The sequence below is a fragment of the Panicum virgatum genome, chromosome 8K, assembly GCF_016808335.1.
Source record: "Panicum virgatum strain AP13 chromosome 8K, P.virgatum_v5, whole genome shotgun sequence".
In the NCBI taxonomy this organism is placed as follows: domain Eukaryota; kingdom Viridiplantae; phylum Streptophyta; class Magnoliopsida; order Poales; family Poaceae; genus Panicum; species Panicum virgatum.
This window is the reverse complement of record NC_053143.1, coordinates 4,842,934-4,863,339: the sequence shown is the minus strand read 5'-3', so window position 1 is coordinate 4,863,339 and position 20,406 is coordinate 4,842,934. Positions and strand designations below refer to the sequence as shown.

General features: G+C 47.7%; 1 protein-coding gene and 1 long non-coding RNA gene across 2 annotated transcripts; both read right to left on the bottom strand.

Moving 5' to 3' along the window:
• Window positions 1–1,029: 1,029 nt before the first annotated feature.
• LOC120643654 lies at window positions 1,030–2,114 on the bottom strand. Its single transcript, XM_039920084.1, has one exon. It carries the CDS (start codon window positions 2,112–2,114, stop codon window positions 1,461–1,463), a length of 654 nt encoding a protein of 217 aa, XP_039776018.1. The 3' UTR covers window positions 1,030–1,460.
• Window positions 2,115–2,802: 688 nt separating this feature from the next.
• Window positions 2,803–3,800, bottom strand: LOC120643655. The gene is made up of 2 exons (XR_005663096.1): window positions 3,408–3,800; window positions 2,803–3,319 (listed from the first exon to the last, which is right to left on the bottom strand). It is a non-coding gene; the product is annotated as an uncharacterized LOC120643655 (long non-coding RNA).
• Window positions 3,801–20,406: the final 16,606 nt, after the last annotated feature.

Sequence of the window (20,406 nt, the reverse complement as noted above, 5' to 3'; positions counted from 1 at the left end):
ATATGCGGTCTACAGTGAGGCCTGACAAAGGCTGCCCCGCGTGCCGCGGCGGCAGAGCACGCCTCAACCACCCGCATTGAATGCGGTGGGTGGGCGAGTCAGCGCCTGCGCCTGCGGGACACGTGGCGCCCCCGGACCCTGCCCCGGCGGTATGTTGGTTCTATGCGCGTGGGAGGTCCGGACGCACGGGGGTCCGAGCCCTCGGCTGTTGGCGCGGAGCTTCCCCTCCTCAGGGACACGTGGCGTCACCGGACCCGTCCCAGAGCGGGGAGCGGGTCCGGGGCCGTTGGCCCTGTGAGGTAAGAGCCTGACCCGTGGGGCCCGGCTGCTCCGCCCCTTATGGCGTAGTTACGGATGACTACGCGAGTCCTGCCTTGCTGCAGTAGGAGTGTGTATCCCTGCTACAGGGTACCGACACATTATTTCCATTTCTCAAAGTGCTTTTGTACCGAGAAGATTAATCACAGATAATGTCTTGTTGGCTTATAAACTTATGCATCATATAAATTCTAAAAGAAAGGGTGCGGGAGGGATGGCTGCTCTTAAACTAAAACTAGACATGATTAAGGCATATGATTAGGTTCTGACTTCACACGAGTCAAGATGTTCATAGATTTATTGGCAACAGGCTTAGTGCTTTTCGTCGTAAGCGTGACGTGTCAAGCAATTGCACACCAAATGGATATGGTCACATGGATGATGTTCATCTTCATCATGACTGACGCTGTCACAGAAATGTCGTTGTGGTTAAGTTGGGCCCATTGCATGGTACGTGCAAAATGGGCCGGTTTTGCACTCTCCGTACACTGAAAGAGTCGAATATCAGGATCAAGATTGAGCTACAAAGATCATAATCAGACTCCTCTCAAACAAAAAAAAGATCATAATCAGACCCCTGTTTCAACTCGAACAAATAAACAGCATCCAACAGATTACAACTGGATCAAACAACGGAAGAGTAAACGGTGTGTACACAGGCTACATGGTTCGTACGGCAGAAATAAAATTCATATATTTATACAAGCTAAATTGATCAACTCAAACATTACAAATTACCAAGCTTAGCTGTTAAATAGACCAAATATGTAAACATATGCTTCTGTTATCAACTGATCATTCTTATGTTATGTGACAAATCACAATTTACAAATAATAAATTTCATACACTTTAACAAATAAGGCATAGTAGTTGATACTTCTCTATAGCCTAAATGTTGTTTTAAACGGTCTACTCGTAGTGTAAAACCGTGTAGTTGCCGTTTTTTTACAATGTGTAGACAGTGTAGCCCTGTTTTTTACGTGTAAACGGTTGGACCGTGTAATTACCGTTTAGGCCCTAAACTGCAGGTTAGCTTGTCGAGTAGCGTGTACACGGGCTACACGGCCATTTACGGTAACATTGCTTACTTGACAACCTCGAGCACTGAGATGTCCAAAGGATGCAATACTTCTCTGAGCGCTTAGGCTGATGTTCCTCTCAGTGCCAGCAGACGATTTCTCTTGCCAACCATGCACGGTGGCTTCTGTTTCTCGAAAGTAGCTATGTAGCTGCGGTATGGTAGGATGCGAGATTTCCATACCAGGACATCAAACTTATCCTCCACAGGAACCTTGCCACCCATTAGTACTTCTTGCGATGATGGTAACGGCAGCTCATCTTGTCCAGGGCCAGCCTCCCTAAGATCATACACCAGACATCGCTGACCCTGATGAGCTCCCACAAAGGCCACACTCGGGAAATCAACAGGAGTATTCCTCTCGAGAAGGTCTTCCGGGTGTACACCAAAGGAAAACAGGTGTTCCTGTACCAGCGCTCTGACACTTGCCAAGATGGCATGCCAAAACTGAGGATTAGGATTAGATCTTAACATCTCACCAAGTATATTTGCAGCCAGGAATGAACCTTTTAGTTCAGTAGCCAGCTGCATGCCCAGAGATGCAAGTCTCGGATGCTCATCAGGATCCATGCTTCCGAAAGCAAGAGCCTTGAAGTAGTACCAGTACTCTTCTTCAGACAAACTCTTGATCCAGATAGGATGAGCCGTCCCAAACTTAGCAACCTCCCGAGTCCTCCCCGTCGCCGTCGCCTTCGCCTTCTGCAGGAAGAAAGGCATTGAGAGGAGAGAGATGGTCGCGTTGACTTGCTTGCGTGGAGCGGGAGAGAGATATTTTTTAATGGTGTGTGTGTGTTGCTGATGATGGGTTGGGCTAGAGGCCCATGCGTGTGCCCCTGAGTTTGCAAATGGGCCTTCTAAATTTGCCTACAAATAGTCAAATAGGAGTACTAGTAATTACTGAATTTATTCATCTAAAAAACCCTGAATTTCTCTTCCGTTCTATAAGTCCGCTAAATGGATTAGCTTCCACTATAGCTGCCTATAGCTTAAACACTGCCTTGAGCATGCTTATAGCTGGTTAACTAGGTGATTCTCAAGCTTTGCCCAAAGATGAACATCCTTCGCACAGACTTTTCTGAACGCTTGAGCATAGAAAAGGATTGCTCAACTAGGGAATGTTTCGGCTGTGTCCCTGATATGCGACACTGCAGATGATGCCCCTTTTGCAACTGGTAGTATGACACCTGCTTGTTTGCAAATGCCTCCTCCGCAGATCGGCCAGCTAGGAAACGGAGGTGGAGTGGGACTCAAACCATGATCCGTTTGGGATTCCAAAGCTAGGGAATGAAAATGAAAAGAATGGCGCAGGTGATCTTCTGAAGCTACTGAAAGATCATACTTTCACCTCTGAGCTTTGGAAGGAAACTGGCCCCCAAAGGGGGTACACATTGAATTCAGCTGAAGATGCTCCTACAAAGTTTGGGTACACTTCGAATTCAGCTGTAGATGCTCCTACAAAGTTTGGCCCGTAAATGCCAGCACAGATATTATTCAGCATGGACAGTCATCATAGCGTCGAGACTCTGAAAGTTTACACATAACATTGCAGGACAAGTGTTAACAACCATCGGCACTTTCCAGTTACTGATGATCATCTTCTTTCTCTGTTCTGAAGCCTGAAGATGCCAGTTACAGATACAAGTTTTAACATGGACAGTCATCAACTCATCATAATGTCGAAACTCTGAAAGTTTTGCACGGCCAGCCGCACGGCGGTGAGGGAGGAGTCGTCGAGCCCTGCGCATGCAGAGAGGTGACCCGAGGGCCGGGGCAGCGCCTTGCGGCGGAGCAGGCGCGCGCGAAGGCGCGGCTGGCGAGGCGGCACCACTGTTGGATTTCCTTCCGCCCCATAGCTGCCTACTACAGCTTTTGGAGTGGAGAAGGACGTCGCTAAGTGGCGGTATGGCCTGTGATTTGAAACACTGGAAAGCAAAAGGTAAGAGCACATCAACATCAACAGTAGCCTGATACCATAAGAAGCTGAAACTGAAATGCAGGAGTGGCACCTACCTGAGAAAATTCAGAAGAAACGCCCTCTTAGAGAAGGATAAAATATACTGCCACTTGTCATGTGTAAAAGTTGCACTGCAAGAACCTAAAAAGATTATGCAATCACAGATCAGGGTCTAGAGAGCCCTAAACTTCCAGCAGAATACTAGCATTTTAATTGCATTCTACAAGATATCTTCCAACAAAAAATCCCCAGTGCAAACTCTTACAAGAAAATTTAGCCCTTAAAACCATCACATCCTCATTTCCTTTCACACAGGAGTCAAAACAGACACAGAGATTAAAGGCCTTGACTTCCAGCACAACTGAAGCCTGCCCTTCTCATGCGTGACCCCAAAGCTCCTATTGAACAACCCAACCAGCATCCTGGCCTGAGCAATATTACAGGCACTAAGGTCCCTGGACATAAACCCTTCCAAATCGTCTTCATCTCCGATGGAGATGGGCTGGGGGCGCGCCTCGCCCCTGGCTCCTTCAGCCGCCCGCTGCTCCCGTCCAGGAAAAGAAGCCGCCCCCCCCCCCCCCCCCTGTGTTGTACGGCACAGGCCTTTATATAGGCAGGGGCTAGGGTCACACGCTTGCTAGGTTCTCCACCCGCCGCCGCTTCTAGTTAGTTGAGAGAAATCCGTGGGCCTTATCTGCTTGACATGCAAAGCGGAGCGATGCACGGTTGCAGTTTTAAACGAGCAAGATAAGTATCCCAGTTATCCGGACTCGCTGCATGGCGGGCCTCATGATCAAGGAAGCTCCTAGCACACGTGCGTGAGAAAGCTAAGAAGCTAACTAGCGCGTGCATGCGTATCCTGTCCCGGCCGGCGAGTACGCAAGCTTCTCTCATTTTGTTACAGGTCGATACGCCGAGTCGTTGCCACAGAGCGAGAGCGAGAGTTCAGGAGGTCTTGACGCTTCTAGAATCTTCTAGGCCACGCTGGCTGTCACGTGGGGCCAGCAGCAGCTCGAGATGGCAATACGTATCGCACAGACCTTGAATGTGTACTCGCCGCCAGTTGAGGGAAACAAGCACGCGTGGTTTGCTGTATATGCTTGCCACCATGCACACGTATATGAAGCCCACGAGCTTGCTAGCTTGTCTCTTGTTATATTGCTGTTTTTCTCTTCTTGTTTCTTGGTAAAACACTTGAGCTTAACCCTTGACATTTGAATATATCATGACAAAAATACATCAAACACCATTAAAAGATGTCAAGTTTAGAAACATACCATCTAAAGATCACTTGTTTGGTATCTAGCATGGAAAGATCACAAGTTATGGATCTATACCACTTCCGTTAACTTTCTAACGTTTTGCTCCCGTTTAGTTATCTTCCGTGCTTCTTGGCCCTCCCTTGCCCTCCCTCTGCTCTATGATTTCTTGCAGTTGTTGCTGCGTGCACTGTATCTCACTTGTTGTACCACCTCCCCTGACGAACGACTTCCTCAAACCACCATATCACTCCTGAAGTCTCCAGCTGGCTGCAGCCGTCCGGCATGTTGCAGTGAAAATGTGGGCATGTTGCTGCAGCTCCACTGTTTGAGGATGCATCAAAGCAGTAGCTGGCAGTCTGAACCTTGCTCCTACAGGATTGCATGCCTCCGGGCGGATTGGCAGCGAGCTGACTGGAGAATGGTTTTCTGCAAATCCGGCCGGCGGCGCTGCTCCAAGTTGCGGTGGTGAGCTCGGTAACTCACCAGCCATGTTATGGGAAGGCAGGCATGGAAGAAGGTATGGGAAGGCACTACAAGACCTCGGAGTGAAAGGATCGTGGCCCAAGAAGGGGGGTTGAATTGGGACTTTTTCGAATTTCTAACTAGTCCTTAACCTAGACTAGTATTGCCCAATCTATAAATTCGAAACCTAGTCACTAGAGCATACTAGCAGAGGGTCCTTAGGTAGGTAAACACACTATCATAATCATTTTGCCTAGAAGGATGCACACTAGCAAGATCAAATCCTAAGTAAGAGCTCACGCTAACAAGCAAGTTGTCCTAGTCAAACTACAAGCAAGAAAAGCAACAGAAGGAATTAAATGCTTGAAGTAAAAGTAAAGGACACGAGACAACCAGATTTTTTCCCGTGGTATCGAGGAGTTGACGCTCCCCCTAATCCACGTTGGAGCACCCACACAAGGGTATAGCTCCCTTGCTCCACCAAGAAGCAAGTGATCACTAAGAATGCTCCTTCTCCATCTCCGGAACGGCGAGCTTCACACCGTGTACAAACTTCTCGTCTTGGGGCTCCCACAAACTCCAAGAGCTCACCAAGAACCTCCCGATCACCAAGACCGGCTAGGTGCCGTCAAACACCAAGAGTAACATGCTCCTAAGCCTTCACTTGACCTACACTCAGTTGGCCCTAGCTCAAGCACACTTGCTACACTTGCAAAGGATGGATTCTTCAAGGTTGAAGCACAAACAAAATGCTAGATCTTCTGTTGTTTGCTCAAAGCACTTTCTCTTCTTCTCAAGGGTGGCCTCAAGTATTCAGGGTGTCAAAGGCAAATGAAATGAGCCATGGGGTGCCCTTATATAGAGTGGAAGAAGTTACATAGCCGTTGGAGGTCCACTGCAAAAAACCGTGAGCACCGGAAGAACCGATGGGTGTCTGTTTTGAGGCGTCGGTTCAACCGGTCTCTCTGTGTACAAATTGTAGCCGTTGGAGTTCTGACACAGTGTCCAGGCTTGCTTTAATGCACCGGTGCATGCTCCGTAGGGGCATCGGTTCAACCGGTGCTGAAGAGGTTCACTGATCAATTCAAACAAACTCTCTGGAACATAGGACGTTCAATGCACCGGTGCTTTGATTCCGAAGCGTCGGTTCAACCGGTGCTGAAGAGAAGTTGAAGTCCACCAAAACATGCTCTCTGAAACAAAGAACTTCCATTGCACTGGTGCTTACTTTTCTGACCATCGGTTCAACCGGTGCTAGACTTGATTTATGCCTTCATCCAGAGAAGATAGACCGATAGGGCATCGGTCCTTCCGCCAAGCATCGGATGCTCCGACGCTAGGGCACCGGTTCAACCGGTGCTGCTGTTTTTTCTGGTTTTCAGCTGGATTGACTTGGATTTCAAAGTAACTTCGATTGTTTCTTCTTCCAAGTGTTGTGTTAACTTCTACTGACTATCTTGAGCTGTTTTTGAGCGAGTGTGCAAGATTTCTAATGCCAACTCAATTTTGATCAAGCTACTAACTCATGAACCCCTCTTAATAGTACGGTCAAGAACTAAAACTATAAACACTATCTAAATCAAGTGTCCTTCATCTCCTTGTGACACTTGAGACTAGAAAGGTCCTTAATCTTTGAGATTGAGTTCTTGGCACGCATGATTGTTCTGAATTGAGGGGTCTCTTTTCACATTTCATATGAGACAAAATTAGACAATAATTTTTCCTTCAAAACACACGTTAGTCGCATATGGTTGTCATTAATCACCGAAACTTACCATTTACATCTATCGGCCTAGATGCACTTCAAACTCCCCCTTTTTGGTGATTGATGACAACACAAAGTAGAGATACACAAGATATGAAATTGAAAGCGATAAACAAGCATGCATTACTTGAAATAAAGCACATGTAGAGACATGTCAACACAGAGCAAACACAATATCCAAAAAACATGTCCATACACAAAGTCCATGAAGATCCAATCACGCCACAAACCACCAAGCTCCCCCTATCTCTACTCCCCCTATCTATCTCCCCCTTTGGCAACAAAGCACCAAAAAGAAAGGCGATCTAATCCTGAGCTGGAGAAGGCGGGGTCTTCCTGCTGGGTCCGGTGGAAAACTGAGCGGCGGAGTCGTCGGCGTCATCGTCCGTCCAGTCGTCGTCGACCGAAGAAGACTTCTGCTCGACCGGAGTCGTCGGAGCAGCAGAAGTAGCTGGAGTAGCGGTAGAAGCTGGCGTGGCGACGACCGTGGAGTCCGTCGGAGGAGCAGACGTGACGGGAGTCAGGTCTGGCTGAGTGGGGGGCGCGACGGACGGACTGAGCACCTCAGGCTGTGAAGGTGACTCGAACGTGAGTGACTGAGCCGAGGGGTGCTGGAGCTGGTGTAGGATCTGCTGCTGTCTATGAAACTCTGCACGCTGCTCGGCAGTCCGAACACTAGGCTGAGGAGCAGGAACCGGAGCAGCAGTAGGAACAGGACTGGCAAACAACCCGGTCTGAAGAAGTGGTGACATCGGGAAAGATGACAAGGGTGTCTGCACAAATCCGCCAACAGGAGGAGCGGGAGCAGTAGGGTCGAACTGGAGCTGCTGGGGTGTAGGGAGCTGAGGCTCAGGCAGTCCAGTGTGACGATACAGCTGACCAAAGCATCCCGAGAAGAATGTGAACATCTGCTGCTGTATCTGGGACTGCTGCTGTAGCTGTAGCCTCATGGCCTCCTGCTGCTGCCGAATGCCCTCAAGAACAAGTGTCTGGGCCTCCTGCTGACGAGCCTGCTCGGCCTGCATGCTCAGCTGAGCTGCAGCAAATCTGTCCTGCTGATCTGATAGCCGAGTAAGAATGGCAGCAAGTGCATCGGGCTGAGTGACCTGAGCAGTGGAGACTGGAGGAGCAGGGGCTCGTGCTGCACCGGAGGATCCTGCCTCATCGTCATTAGCACCTCGAGGAACAGTAACTGTGGGAATAAAATCCTCGTCATCCTCCGAGTCCTCCGAGTCTGTGATCAGGTAGTGTGGGAGCTGGGCCTCTGCTGCTGCTAGTGAAGCGTCCTCGGCTGCTATTGGATCGTCTGCAACTCTGCCCTCAGCCAAGAACCGCTCATCCAGAACCCGCTGTGCTCGGCGCTGGCCTCTCGAGCCACGACGACCATCTCGAGGAGTAGCAGGTGAGTAAAAACTGAAGAGTGTCCTCGAGTGCTCCAGCTCATCCATATGCTCATTCTGACTGAGCTGAGCAAGAATCCAGCAGATCCAATGAGCAAACGGATGGCGACGGTGAACTGTCATCCCATCCAAAATCACATCCTCTAGCTCGCAGATAAAGAAGTCGACAAGATCAAAGTCACGACCTGTCATGATATATAGTAAGAGCCACTGCTGCAGAGCTGTAATCCCCTCGTTGTATCCAATCCGGAACAACAGACTCTTCCTAAGAGCTAGGTGGACAGAGTGCGCCATGGGAGTCAGCCTGTCCGGAGTCCTCGGTGTGCCAGGCAGGAAGGGCTGCTGAAAGAGAACACTGATCTCCTCGTCAGATGGAACGTGAGACTCATGAGGACGTCGAGGAGGTACCGTGCTGCCATAAGCCTGATAGTGTATGAAGTGTGGCTCCTCGGCAATCTGAACTCCAAGAAAGGTAGCCAGTCGTGCTCGGGTCAAACGATAGTGCCTCTCCTGGAACATGAAGTCTATAAACTGCCGGTCCTCCTCAATAAACAGAGTGGCGTAGAAAACTCGAACCCACTCTCGAATGTATCTGGACCTCTCACTGAGTAGAGCAGGCAATCCAACATATCTCTCGAAGAGAGGAAGCACTGGAGTCCCACCTGCTGCTACACGCATAGCTACCCAGTGGAGCATCTTGTGCTCACTGATCTTGATGTCCAACTGGCAGTAGGTATGGTAAAAGGACTCCTGAAGCAGAGTGTAAAAGCGACGATCAACTCCAAGATCCCTTTGCTCGGGAAACCACTGCTCCGGGGTCACATAACGCAGTCTCTTGACCCTATGTCCTGGAATACCCCTGAGATCGAAAAGCTCAACCTCGGGCAGCTCCTCACCACTGTCCTGACCTCCTGTCTGAGTCTGACTGTCGGTGTGCTGCTGCTGTGCATGACCTGCTCCCCTCTGAGTGCCACCACCTCGAGTCCGTGGACGTGAGCGGGACTCAGGTGTGGCCTGAGCTATCTGAGTACGTCCTGAGCGACGTAACTGCTGCTGTGGCTCCCCCTGAACCTGAGGATCCTTGATCCTGAGCGATCCCTGCCTATCGGCTGCATCAGTAACTGCCTCAGCTTGCTCTCGCTCGCGGTCCTCACGGGTGCGCTTCTTCTTCTTCTGCACAACTACCTTACTCTTTCCCTTCTTGTCACCAGCCATCTGACATAGAGAGGCAAAACAAGGATTCGATTTGAGCCTATGACAAGAATTCTAGTGGATAACCTCTGAAGGAACACACTAATAGAGATCTTATCTAGACAAGTGTAAGTGTGTGAGAGAAAAGTGTTATGTGAGGTGCAAAAGGGCATAAGTGCATATGTATAAAGGATGTGAGATTGAGGGTGCATCATATGCATAGAATGGTCAGGAAAGTACCCTTGTAGATCAGAGACGAAGCTGAGTCACACAATGACGAAATTTGTCCTTGGGACAATTCGTCGAACACCTTGAGGGCGCCTGATCAAGGGGTGAAGGGAATGAATCAGAGCCCTTGCGGCGGCGCGGGTAGGGCAAAAGAGCAGAGGATCGCGCGTTTGAAGGTGGGGAAGATGCTGCGAAGCGGCGGCGCTGGTCGTGGTAGGCGGCAGCGCGCGGTGTCGCGGCGCGTGCGCGGCGCTTGCGTGGCGCGGCGGCGTGGTGGAGCAGGAGCGGCGCGCGTGCGGCAGCGGAGGGGCGGTGCTGGAGTGGCGGCGGCGGAGCGGCGTACGGGCGCGGGTGCAGGGGCGGCGGTTTCGCGAGGAGGAAGAAAGACAGTGTGAAACTGACGCGTGGGGCCCGCGGAAGAGTTAAGCGGAAACAGAACGAGCGGGCCCGCAAACCCTAAGCACCGGAAGGTCCGATGGTGCAGAGAAATAGCGTCGGTGTATCCATCGGAGCAACGTTGACCGGATCTGAATGAATTTGAAAGCGTGGTCAACAGGGGCACCGGAAGATTCGCTAATGAGGCACCAGAACATCCGACGTGCGTCGGTGCGTTGGCAGGAGTAAGGTCCAGAGGCTATGCAAGGGCCATTTACTCCACGTAGTAGCACCGGTTGAACCGATGCTAAGGCGTCGGTTCATCCGCCAACCATCGGAAGCACCGGTGGTCATTGGTGTAACGGTCGGAGGTTGTTCCAGAGGTGATACAGAAACCGAGCCACGAAGACTTTAAGCACCGGTTGAACCGATGCGGAGAAAAACCAGGCGTCGGTTTAACCGGTGGTTAAGGAAATTTTCTGCTGAACTACAAACTCTACTTCTGATCCAAATTTGCAAAACCAAAGCCATAAACACTCAATTTGGATCATTTTCGAGAGACAACCTCACCCCTCAAACACTCATTCTAAGTGCTCACAAGCTTTTATATTAACATAGGCAAAATAAGATCCAAGCGAGGTTTAACCACAAAAACCAAATGTATGAGCCACTTTGCCTATGAACTTAGAGATTGAAACTTTAAGTTCGATAGGACGTGGCTCAATAGGCATGAAAGCGCAACATTGATCTTATCACTCTTGTGAAGATGATATACCATATTTAGCATGAATATCTTTCTCGAAGAGTGATTTGCTCCCTTGCGATGCTACTAACGTGATGCAATGCCAATGCAAAGCGAGAGATTAAATATGGATGCATTCTATATGGCAAGCACATGCATTGCAAAAATTTAAATCTATCTTGTCAAGTTTGAACCCTTGGCAAGCTTCTTCATGATGAACCATTCTTCATGCCATGAGCGAAACCAAGACCACCGGCTCATGCAAGACCCAAGTTCATCACTATCTTGACAAGGTTAGACAAGCCCCTAGCACATGTACATATGAAATGCATCTATATGACAAGGTAATTATATGATGTTAGAAGCATCTAAAACATTAAGCTCACTTCGCAACCTACAAAAGGTGCTTTCATCTAGAGGTTTAGTGAAGATATCCGCCAATTGATCTTCGGAACGAACACCACAAAGTAGTATATCATTCCTTGCCACATGATCTCTTAGAAAGTGATGGCGAATATCTATGTGCTTGGTGCGAGAGTGTTGAACCGGGTTATTAGCAATTTTAAGGGCACTCTCGTTATCACAAAGGAGCGGGATCCTATCTAATACTACACCATAGTCCAAGAGGCTTTGCTTCATGTAGAGGATTTGAGCACAACAAGCCCCGGCGGCAATATATTCCGCCTGCGCGGTTGACAAGGCCACGGAATTTTGTTTCTTTGACGACCAAGAGACTAAGGAACGCCCTAGCAAGTGGCACCCACCCGATGTACTCTTGCGATCCACACGACATCCGGCAAAGTCCGAATCCGAGTATCCCAAGAGTGTAAAACTATCGCCTTTGGGGTACCACAAGCCTATGCTAGGCGTATGCTTGAGATATCTAAGGATCCTCTTAACGGCACTAATGTGTGATTCCTTAGGATTAGCTTGAAAGCGGGCACACATGCATACGCTAAACATGATATCGGGCCTAGATGCGGTTAGGTAAAGAAGTGACCCAATCATAGAACGATAGAGAGTTTGGTCAACCGATTTACCTCCCTCATCCAAGTCAAGATGTCCATTAGTTGGCATTGGAGTCTTGATCGGCTTGCAATCATCCATCTTGAATTTCTTGAGAATATCCTTTGTATACTTTTCTTGATGGATGAAAGTCCCTTCCTTCAATTGCTTGATTTGAAACCCAAGGAAGAAATTGAGCTCACCAATCATGGACATCTCAAATTCCCTAGCCATTATTTCTCCAAAATCTTTGCAAAGAGTGGGGTTAGTTGAACCAAAAATGATACCATCAACATAAATTTGACATACAAATAGCTCTTCATTGATGATTTTTGTGAATAGAGTTGTATCCACCCTCCCGATCTTGAAGCCTTTGTTTTTTTTTTGAGGGGTCAACGGAGGGGGAGAGAGTCCCCCACCTGGTATTTATATTTTTCCATGGTGGCCCTAGAATGACCAGATGTAGTACAATGTTTTGTTTAAGTTACATTGCCAAAGAAAAAAGATTACACCAATGGTCACCAAGACTTTGATCAGTACATGGAAGACGACAGCTCCATGCTTTCGCTTCACGTTTGCACTCCTGCAGTGTTTGGCGCAAAGTCGTCGTCTCCTGGCGGAACGTAATGCCGTTTCTGCGTTTCCACAAGCTCCAACAGCAAACTAGGATAAAGGTGTCGTAGTGCATTTTACCAATGTGTATCGGCCGGGGGAGATCACGGATGTTCTTGGCCTCCATATCAGCAGGTATGTCGAATCCCAGAGCACGCCAGAAGGAGGCTGCGAAGTCGCAGAAGAAGAGCAAGTGAACAACCGTTTCTGGGCATCGACCACACAGCTCACAGGTGTCATCCGGCAGGATCTTCCGATGAGCCAGGTTGGTTTTGCACTGAATCCGTTCATGGACCAAGAGCCAGGCAAAGAATTGCACCCGGGGTGGGGCACAACTGCCCCAGAAATGATTCACAGTTGAGCCTGAGGAGGCGCCCACTCCTTTGAGCAATGCATAAAGATCGGCAGTGTGTAGTTTCCCATCCGCATCAGCAAACGGAGAGTGCCTTGTGTCCCTAGCATCAGAGAGAGCAACATCTGACAGTATATTTTCAAGGACCGCGAGCTCCTCAGCGGCTTCAGCAGTTAACCGAGAGACGAGCTGGTTTCGCAGACCATCGCTGAGAGTTGCAGCAACCGACTTATCCCCCCGTTTGCAGTGGCTGTGTAGAGCCGGGAAACGGTCAGATAAACACTCATCATTCAGCCAGACATCTTGCCAAAACGAGGTGGCCTGCCCATCTCCCACTGTCACAGTTGTGATGGCTTGGTATAGGGGCAGGAGGCTACGAAGGGATTCCCAGTGAGTCTTGAAGCCTTTGTTGATAAGGAAGTCACGAAGGCATTCATACCAAGCCCTTGGCGCTTGCTTGAGCCGTAGAGCGCCTTGTGCAACCTATAAACATGATTAGGATATCTAGGGTCCTCAAACCCGGGAGGTTGTTCAACAAACACCAACTCATTAATCAAGCCATTTAAGAACGCACTTTTCACATCCATTTGAAAGAGTTTCATGTTATGATGTGAAGCGTACGCCAAAAGGATACGAATGGCTTCAAGTCTTGCAACGGGGGCAAATATTTCACCAAAATCTAACCCTTCAACTTGTGCGAAGCCCTTTGCCACAAGTCTTGCCTTGTTGCGAATCACTACACCATGCTCATCTTGTTTGTTGCGGAAGACCCATTTGGTACCAATGATATTCTTATCTTGAGGACGTTCTTCAAGAACCCAAACTTCATTGCGGGTGAAGTTGTTGAGCTCTTCTTGCATGGCTATCACCCAATCCGGGTCCTCAAGAGCTTCATCTATATTTGTGGGTTCCAAGCAAGAAACAAACGAGTAATGTTCACAAAAAGAGGCATATTGACGTCTTCGAGTTCTTACTCCACTAGAGGGGTTACCCATGACCAAGTCAATGGGATGATTTCTTGAAGTTCTTGTAAGTCTCTCTTGTGCTTGAGACGTTGATTCTTCTAGTGATTCGTTATCTTGAACTTGAGCTTGGGCTTGTTCACTTGTGATGTGCGTGTCATCAAATGGAAGTTGTTTTTCAACCACTTGTTCATCTTGGGCATCATGGAAAGGAGGTGAGGCATCATCTTCTTCATCGGATGACTCATCATGGTGATGGGATGATGTAGACTTGTCTTCATCCTTTGAGTCATCCTTGGAAGTGGCTTCAACTTGAGTGGATGAGACTTGTAGATCTTCTACCTCCTCCTTTGGCTTGACTTGCCCAATAGCGATGTTCTTCATGACTTTTCAAAGTGGTTCATCACCTACATCATCACAAGAGAAAACTTCCCCTTGGGAGCCATTAGTCTCATCAAACTCCACATCACAAGTTTCTTCAATTTTGCTTGTAGCACTATTGAATACTCGATATGCTTTGGAGTTTGATGAATAACCAATAAGAAAACCAACATCACATCTACTTTCAAACTTGCCTAGGTGCTTCCTTTTCTTGAATATGTAGCATTTGCAACCAAACACCCGGAAGTAGGAGATGTTGGGCTTCCTCCCAATGAGAAGCTCATAGGGTGTCTTTCCCAAGAAGCGGTGAAGATAAACTCGGTTGGATGCATGGCATGCGGTGTTGATGGCTTCCGCCCAAAATCTTTGTGAGATGCCATAGTCATCCAACATTGCTCTTGCAAGTGTGATCAATGTCTTGTTCTTCCTCTCCACCACTCCATTTTGTTGGGGTGTGTATGTTGATGAAAACTCATGCTTGATCCCCAAGTCGTTGCAAAGCTCTTCTACTTGAGTGTTTCTAAACTCCGTGCCATTGTCACTCCGGACCTTCACAACACTTGACTCAAATTCATTTTGAGCTTGCTTGACAAAAATCTTGAAGATCCCCATAGTCTTGCTCTTGTCCTCTAAAAAGAAAGTCCAAGTGTATCTTGAATAATCATCAACAATTACAAGACAATAGAGGTTACCGCCAAGACTTTTGTAGGCGGTTGGTCCAAAGAGATCCATGTGTAGTAGCTCCAAACTTCTTGATGTTGACAAATAAGCCTTCATGGGATGTGATGATGCAAATTGCTTCCCGGCTTGACAAGCACTACACAATTTGTTTTTGTCAAATGTAACATCTTTAACACCAACCACCATTCCTCGTTTGAAAGCCTTTTTGAGTTGACTCATGCCAATATGAGCAATGCGGCGATGCCAAAGCCAACCCATGGAGTTCTTGGAGAAGAGACATGTCGCCAAGTTTGCATCATTAGATGAGAAGTCAACAAGGTAGATGTTACCATGTCGAAATCCTTTAAATATTGAGCTCTTGTCCTCCTTGATTGTCACTACAACCTCACTATCACTAAAGGTGCATATTAGTCCTAAATCACAAAGTTGAGCAATAGATAACAAATTAAAACTAACCGACTCAACAAGCAACACATTAGAGATAGAGAGATCCTTGGTTATGGCTACCTTACCCAAACCTACCACTTTTCCTTTTGAGTTGTCACCAAAGGTGACATGTTCATAATCGCCCACATCTTCATCTAGTGAGGTGAACATCTTTACATAGCCGGTCATGTGTTGTGTACATCCGCTATCAAGCACCCAATGCTTGCCACCGGCTTTGTAGTTCACCTTGGAGTTACCTCTTGCCATGAAGCACATGGGTGGTGGAGGTAGAGGTGCCTCATCACCATCATCTTCATCATTATGCATGGCAATCCCCACAATCTTTTTATTTGATTCTTCATCACTTGAGTCATCATTTGAGGATTCACCATCCGTGATCCATTCTCCAAGGAAAGCCTTGACCTTCTCTTTTCTTGTGAAAGACCCTTTCTTCTTGTGGTCCTTCTTCTCATGATTTTTCTTTGAAGTCTTGTATTGATTGTCACAATCTTCTTGTTTCTTGTTGAGCTTTGAAGGCTCCGGACAATCATATGAGAGATGACCATATTTGCCACAATTGTAACAAACTTTCTTGACATTGTCTTTGCTCTTCCGGGTACGAAACTTGTTTTTCTTAGGGCCATAGTTGTACCCTCTCTTGTTCAACCTTGACATCATCTTGGAGGTCTTTCTCATGAGAAGTGCTAGCTCAACATCACCATCTTCATCACTTGAATCTTCATTAGCTTCATCTTCGCTTGAGCTTGGTGATGGAACTTTGCACTTGTTCTTTTTCTTGGACTTGTGATCACTTTTAGCTTTGAGTGCAAGATCTCTCTTGTCTTGCGGTGGATCAACTTCTCCCAAGAGAAACATCTCATGAGATCGAATCTTCCCAACAACATCACTCACTTCAAGCGTTTCAAGATCCTTCTCATAGAGTAATGAGGTGACGATGTTGTACTTGGGCTTGTGTAGACAATGTAGGATCTTCCGTATGATGTCACTGTTAGACAAGGGAGAAATTTCAAGAGCGTTAATATCCTCAATAAGCACATTTAATCGAGCAAACATTTGTTCAACCAACTCATTTGGAAGCATTTTGAATTCATTAAGTTTTTCCTTAAGCACTTGATATTTTTCTTCACGAAGCTTTTTAGAACCAACATAGATAGCTTCAAGTGCTTCCCAAATTTCATGAGAGGTCTTCTTGCTATGAACACGAGCAAAGATCTCCTCACTAAGAGCATCAAATAAAACATTCTTAGCTCTAGCACCATATTTGACTTGATCCTCATTCCACGGACCAACAATAGGTTTTTCCGTGACCGCCCAAGCGATGGGATTTATAGCCTCAAGGTAACCCGCCATGCGAGCTTTCCAATAAGCATAGTTTCTCCCATCGAGCTTGGGTGGACCACCACTTCCCCCGGCCAATCTCTAGGATTTTAAGCCTACAAAGAGAGCCCTTGCTCTAATACCAATTGAAAGGATCGTGGCCCAAGAAGGGGGGCTGAATTGAGACTTTTTCGAATTTCTAACTAGTCCTTAACCTAGACTAGTATTGCCCAATCTATAAATTCGAAACCTAGTCACTAGAGCATGCTAGCAGAGGGTCCTTAGGTAGGTAAGCACACTATCATGATCATTTTGCCTAGAAGAATGCACACTAGCAAGATCAAATCCTAAGTAAGAGCTCACGCTAACAAACAAGTTGTCCTAGTCAAACTACAAGCAAGAAAAGCAACAGAAGGAATTAAATGCTTGAAGTAAAAGTAAAGGACACGAGACAACTAGATTTTTTCCCGTGGTATCGAGGAGTTGACGCTCCCCCCTAATCCACGTTGGAGCACCCACACAAGAGTATAGCTCCCTTGCTCCACCAAGAAGCAAGTGATCACTAAGAATGCTCCTTCTCCATCTCCGGAACGGCGAGCTTCACACCGTGTACAAACTTCTCGTCTTGGGACTCCCACAAACTCCAAGAGCTCACCAAGAACCTCCCGATCACCAAGACCGGCTAGGTGCCGTCAAACACCAAAAGTAACAAGCTCCTAAGCCTTCACTTGACCTACACTCAGTTGGCCCTAGCTCAAGCACACTTGCTACACTTGCAAAGGATGGATTCTTCAAGGTTGAAGCACAAACAAAATGCTAGATCTTCTCTTGTTTGCTCAAAGCACTTTCTCTTCTTCTCAAGGGTGGCCTCAAGTATTCAGGGTGTCAAAGGCAACTGAAATGAGCCATGGGGTGCCCTTATATAGAGTGGAAGAAGTTACATAGCCATTGGAGGTCCACTGCAGAAAAACCGTGAGCACCGGAAGAACCGATGGGTGTCTGTTTTGAGGCGTCGGTTCAACCGGTCTCTCTGTGTCCAAATTGTAGCCGTTGGAGTTCTGACACAGTGTCCAGGCTTGCTTTAATGCACCGGTGCATGCTCCGTAGGGGCATCGGTTCAACCGGTGCTGAAGAGGTTCACTGATCAATTCAAACAAGCTCTCTGGAACATAGGACGTTCAATGCACCGGTGCTCTGATTCCGAAGCGTCGGTTCAACCGGTGCTGAAGAGAAGTTGAAGTCCACCAAAACATGCTCTCTGGAACAAAGAACTTCCATTGCACCGGTGCTTACTTTTCTGACCATCGGTTCAACCGGTGCTAGACTTGATTTGTGCCTTCATCCAGAGAAGATAGACCGATAGGGCATCGGTCCTTCCGCCAAGCATCGGATGCTCCGACGCTAGGGCACCGGTTCAACCGGTGCTGCTGTTTTTTTCTGGTTTTTAGCTGGATTGACTTGGATTTCAAAGTAACTTCGATTGTTTCTTCTTCCAAGTGTTGTGTTAACTTCTACTGACTATCTTGAGCTGTTTTTGAGCGAGTGTGCAAGATTTCTAAGGCCAACTCAATTTTGATCAAGCTACTAACTCATGAACCCCTCTTAATAGTACGGTCAAGAACTAAAACTATAAACCCTATCTAAATCAAGTGTCATTCATCTCCTTGTGACACTTGAGACTAGAAAGGTCCTTAATCTTTGAGATTGAGTTCTTGGCACGCATGATTGTTCCGAATTGAGGGGTCTCTTTTCACATTTCATATGAGACGAAATTAGACAATAATTTTTCCTTCAAAACACACGTTAGTCGCATATGGTTGTCATTAATCACCGAAACTTACCATTTACATCTATCGGCCTAGATGCACTTCACGGAGGCGTGAGAGCGACTGCAGCCGTGCAGGGCTGGCTTCAAGAGATGAGCGCCCAGCCTAAGGATGAAAAAGAAACAAAAGAAAGAAAAAATGGCAATGGAAACGTTATTGGCTTTATAAAAGCAGGGTTATCCTCTTTCGAAAAAAAATGGCAATGGAAGTAACGGAACTTTACCGGAATGCTACAGATCCATAACTTGTGATCTTTCCATGCTAGATACCAAACAAGTGATCTTTTGATGGTATATTTCTAAACTCGACATCTTTTAATGGTACACACCCAATTTTCCCAATGAATTTTCTCATATTATGGAGTGGGCAGGGGCGGATCTACAGGGGGGCTGAGGGGGCTCCAGCCCCCCTACTGCTCAAAACTCCATGGAGCCCCCCTAAAATTTTGGAGACCATTGATGAAGGAAGGGAATGAGCAAGGAAGAAGAAGGGTCACCAGCCCCCCCTTCCATTCCTGGCTTCGCCACTGGAGTGGGCCTGGCTGCGCTCCTTTGCCTGATGTGTTACACTTCGTGCCATCACTCGCTGCAGCTACTGCTTGCACGCCGGCCAGCCAGAACTGGGCCGCGCACCGAGTCAATGATGGGATGCATTGAGTTGATGAGAACGACGTGTGAGAGATCATGGATACAAACACGGGCCATCTATATGTTGGGCAGCATAGCTTCTAGCTAGCCTGGCGTGCGTACCTAATTTGCTACACGGAATGGTGAATTGCGTCGTACAAAGGCCCGGCCGGCGAGCACACGGTGCGGATCGGAGAGCGTGTACGTGTCGATCGTCCGAAGGGAGATCCCTGCTATTTAAACGGCGCGCCCCAGCCAGGACCAGGAACAAACCATTGTAGCCGACGCAATGGTTACTGCAGCTACTGCGTCCAACTTCACTGCTTTAGTTTTCTCCAGTGCATTCTCTGTCGCAGCTCTTGGAGCACACTTGCTCAAAAAGCATCGCAAGAAGCTAGGGGATGACGAGCCGGCGGCAGATGGGTTGATCTTCCCCAAGTTGTGCAGGCTGGTGTCGATGATGCTCCCTCCTGCCGTGGGTTTCCTCGCCCATAGTCAGGGGCGGATTTAGCGTGGGGGCAAGGGGGGCTCAAGCCCCCCTACCCCCATGAGCTCCATGGAAATTAGAGGAGAGGAGGAGAGAGAAGAAGAGGAAAGAAGGGAGAGAAGAAGAAGAGGAAGCAATCCCTCCTGCCGGTGATTCCACCCTCCGCCACTGCCCTTAGTGCTGTCTATTTGGTGGGGCGCAACTGGGTACCAGTTGGCACGCCAAGCGACCGCGTGGAGGCTGCTAACGTCTGGACTTTGTTCATCGTGGCGGTCGTGACAAAACTGCTTATGTGATCATCCTCACGCACTACTGAGCTTGAGTTCTACTCTCTCTCTCTCTCTCTCTCTCTACGTGTGTGTGCCATGCAAGGTTTCAAATCTTGGCCGGGAACCGCCGGTTTCCGGGTTTTTTTCCCGTTCCCGGTCCGGTCCGGGACGGTAAACCGGGTCCGGTTTTTTATATTTTATGCTTCTAAATCCAAAAATACAAAAGTAATTTGTTTGTGCTAGTGTTCCGGTTTTGAACAGTGTCACCGGTTTTTGAAACCCTGGTGCCATGTAATTTTCTATTGTAGTCTACCTCCTAATCAATGCTAATGAACTTGGTGTAGTGTGCATTGATTGTCACATATATGTACTCATGGAGCCATGGTACTCTCATTTTTTGCGATGACCAACTAACTTCTGTTGCTAGATTAGGAGAATAAACTTGTACCAGTTGAAAAAATGTGTTTAGTGGCACTGTGGCATACTGCACCTATAAATAGTCTACTGTTTGTTGGTGTTAGATACAAGACTAGGTTCATTCTAGACACTGGCGGAGCTAACCAGGGGGGGCCATCCATGACAATGTACTCTAAAAATTAATGAACAGTAGCCATTTTACTATTCATACAGTGGGGATTTTCATTGGCCAGGGGGGCCATGGCCCC

Excerpts from the sequence above, each read along its gene's own strand:
- LOC120643654 (XM_039920084.1), bottom strand. The coding sequence starts at position 2,114 with ATGCCTTTCTTCCTGCAGAAGGCGAAGGCGACGGCGACGGGGAGGACT.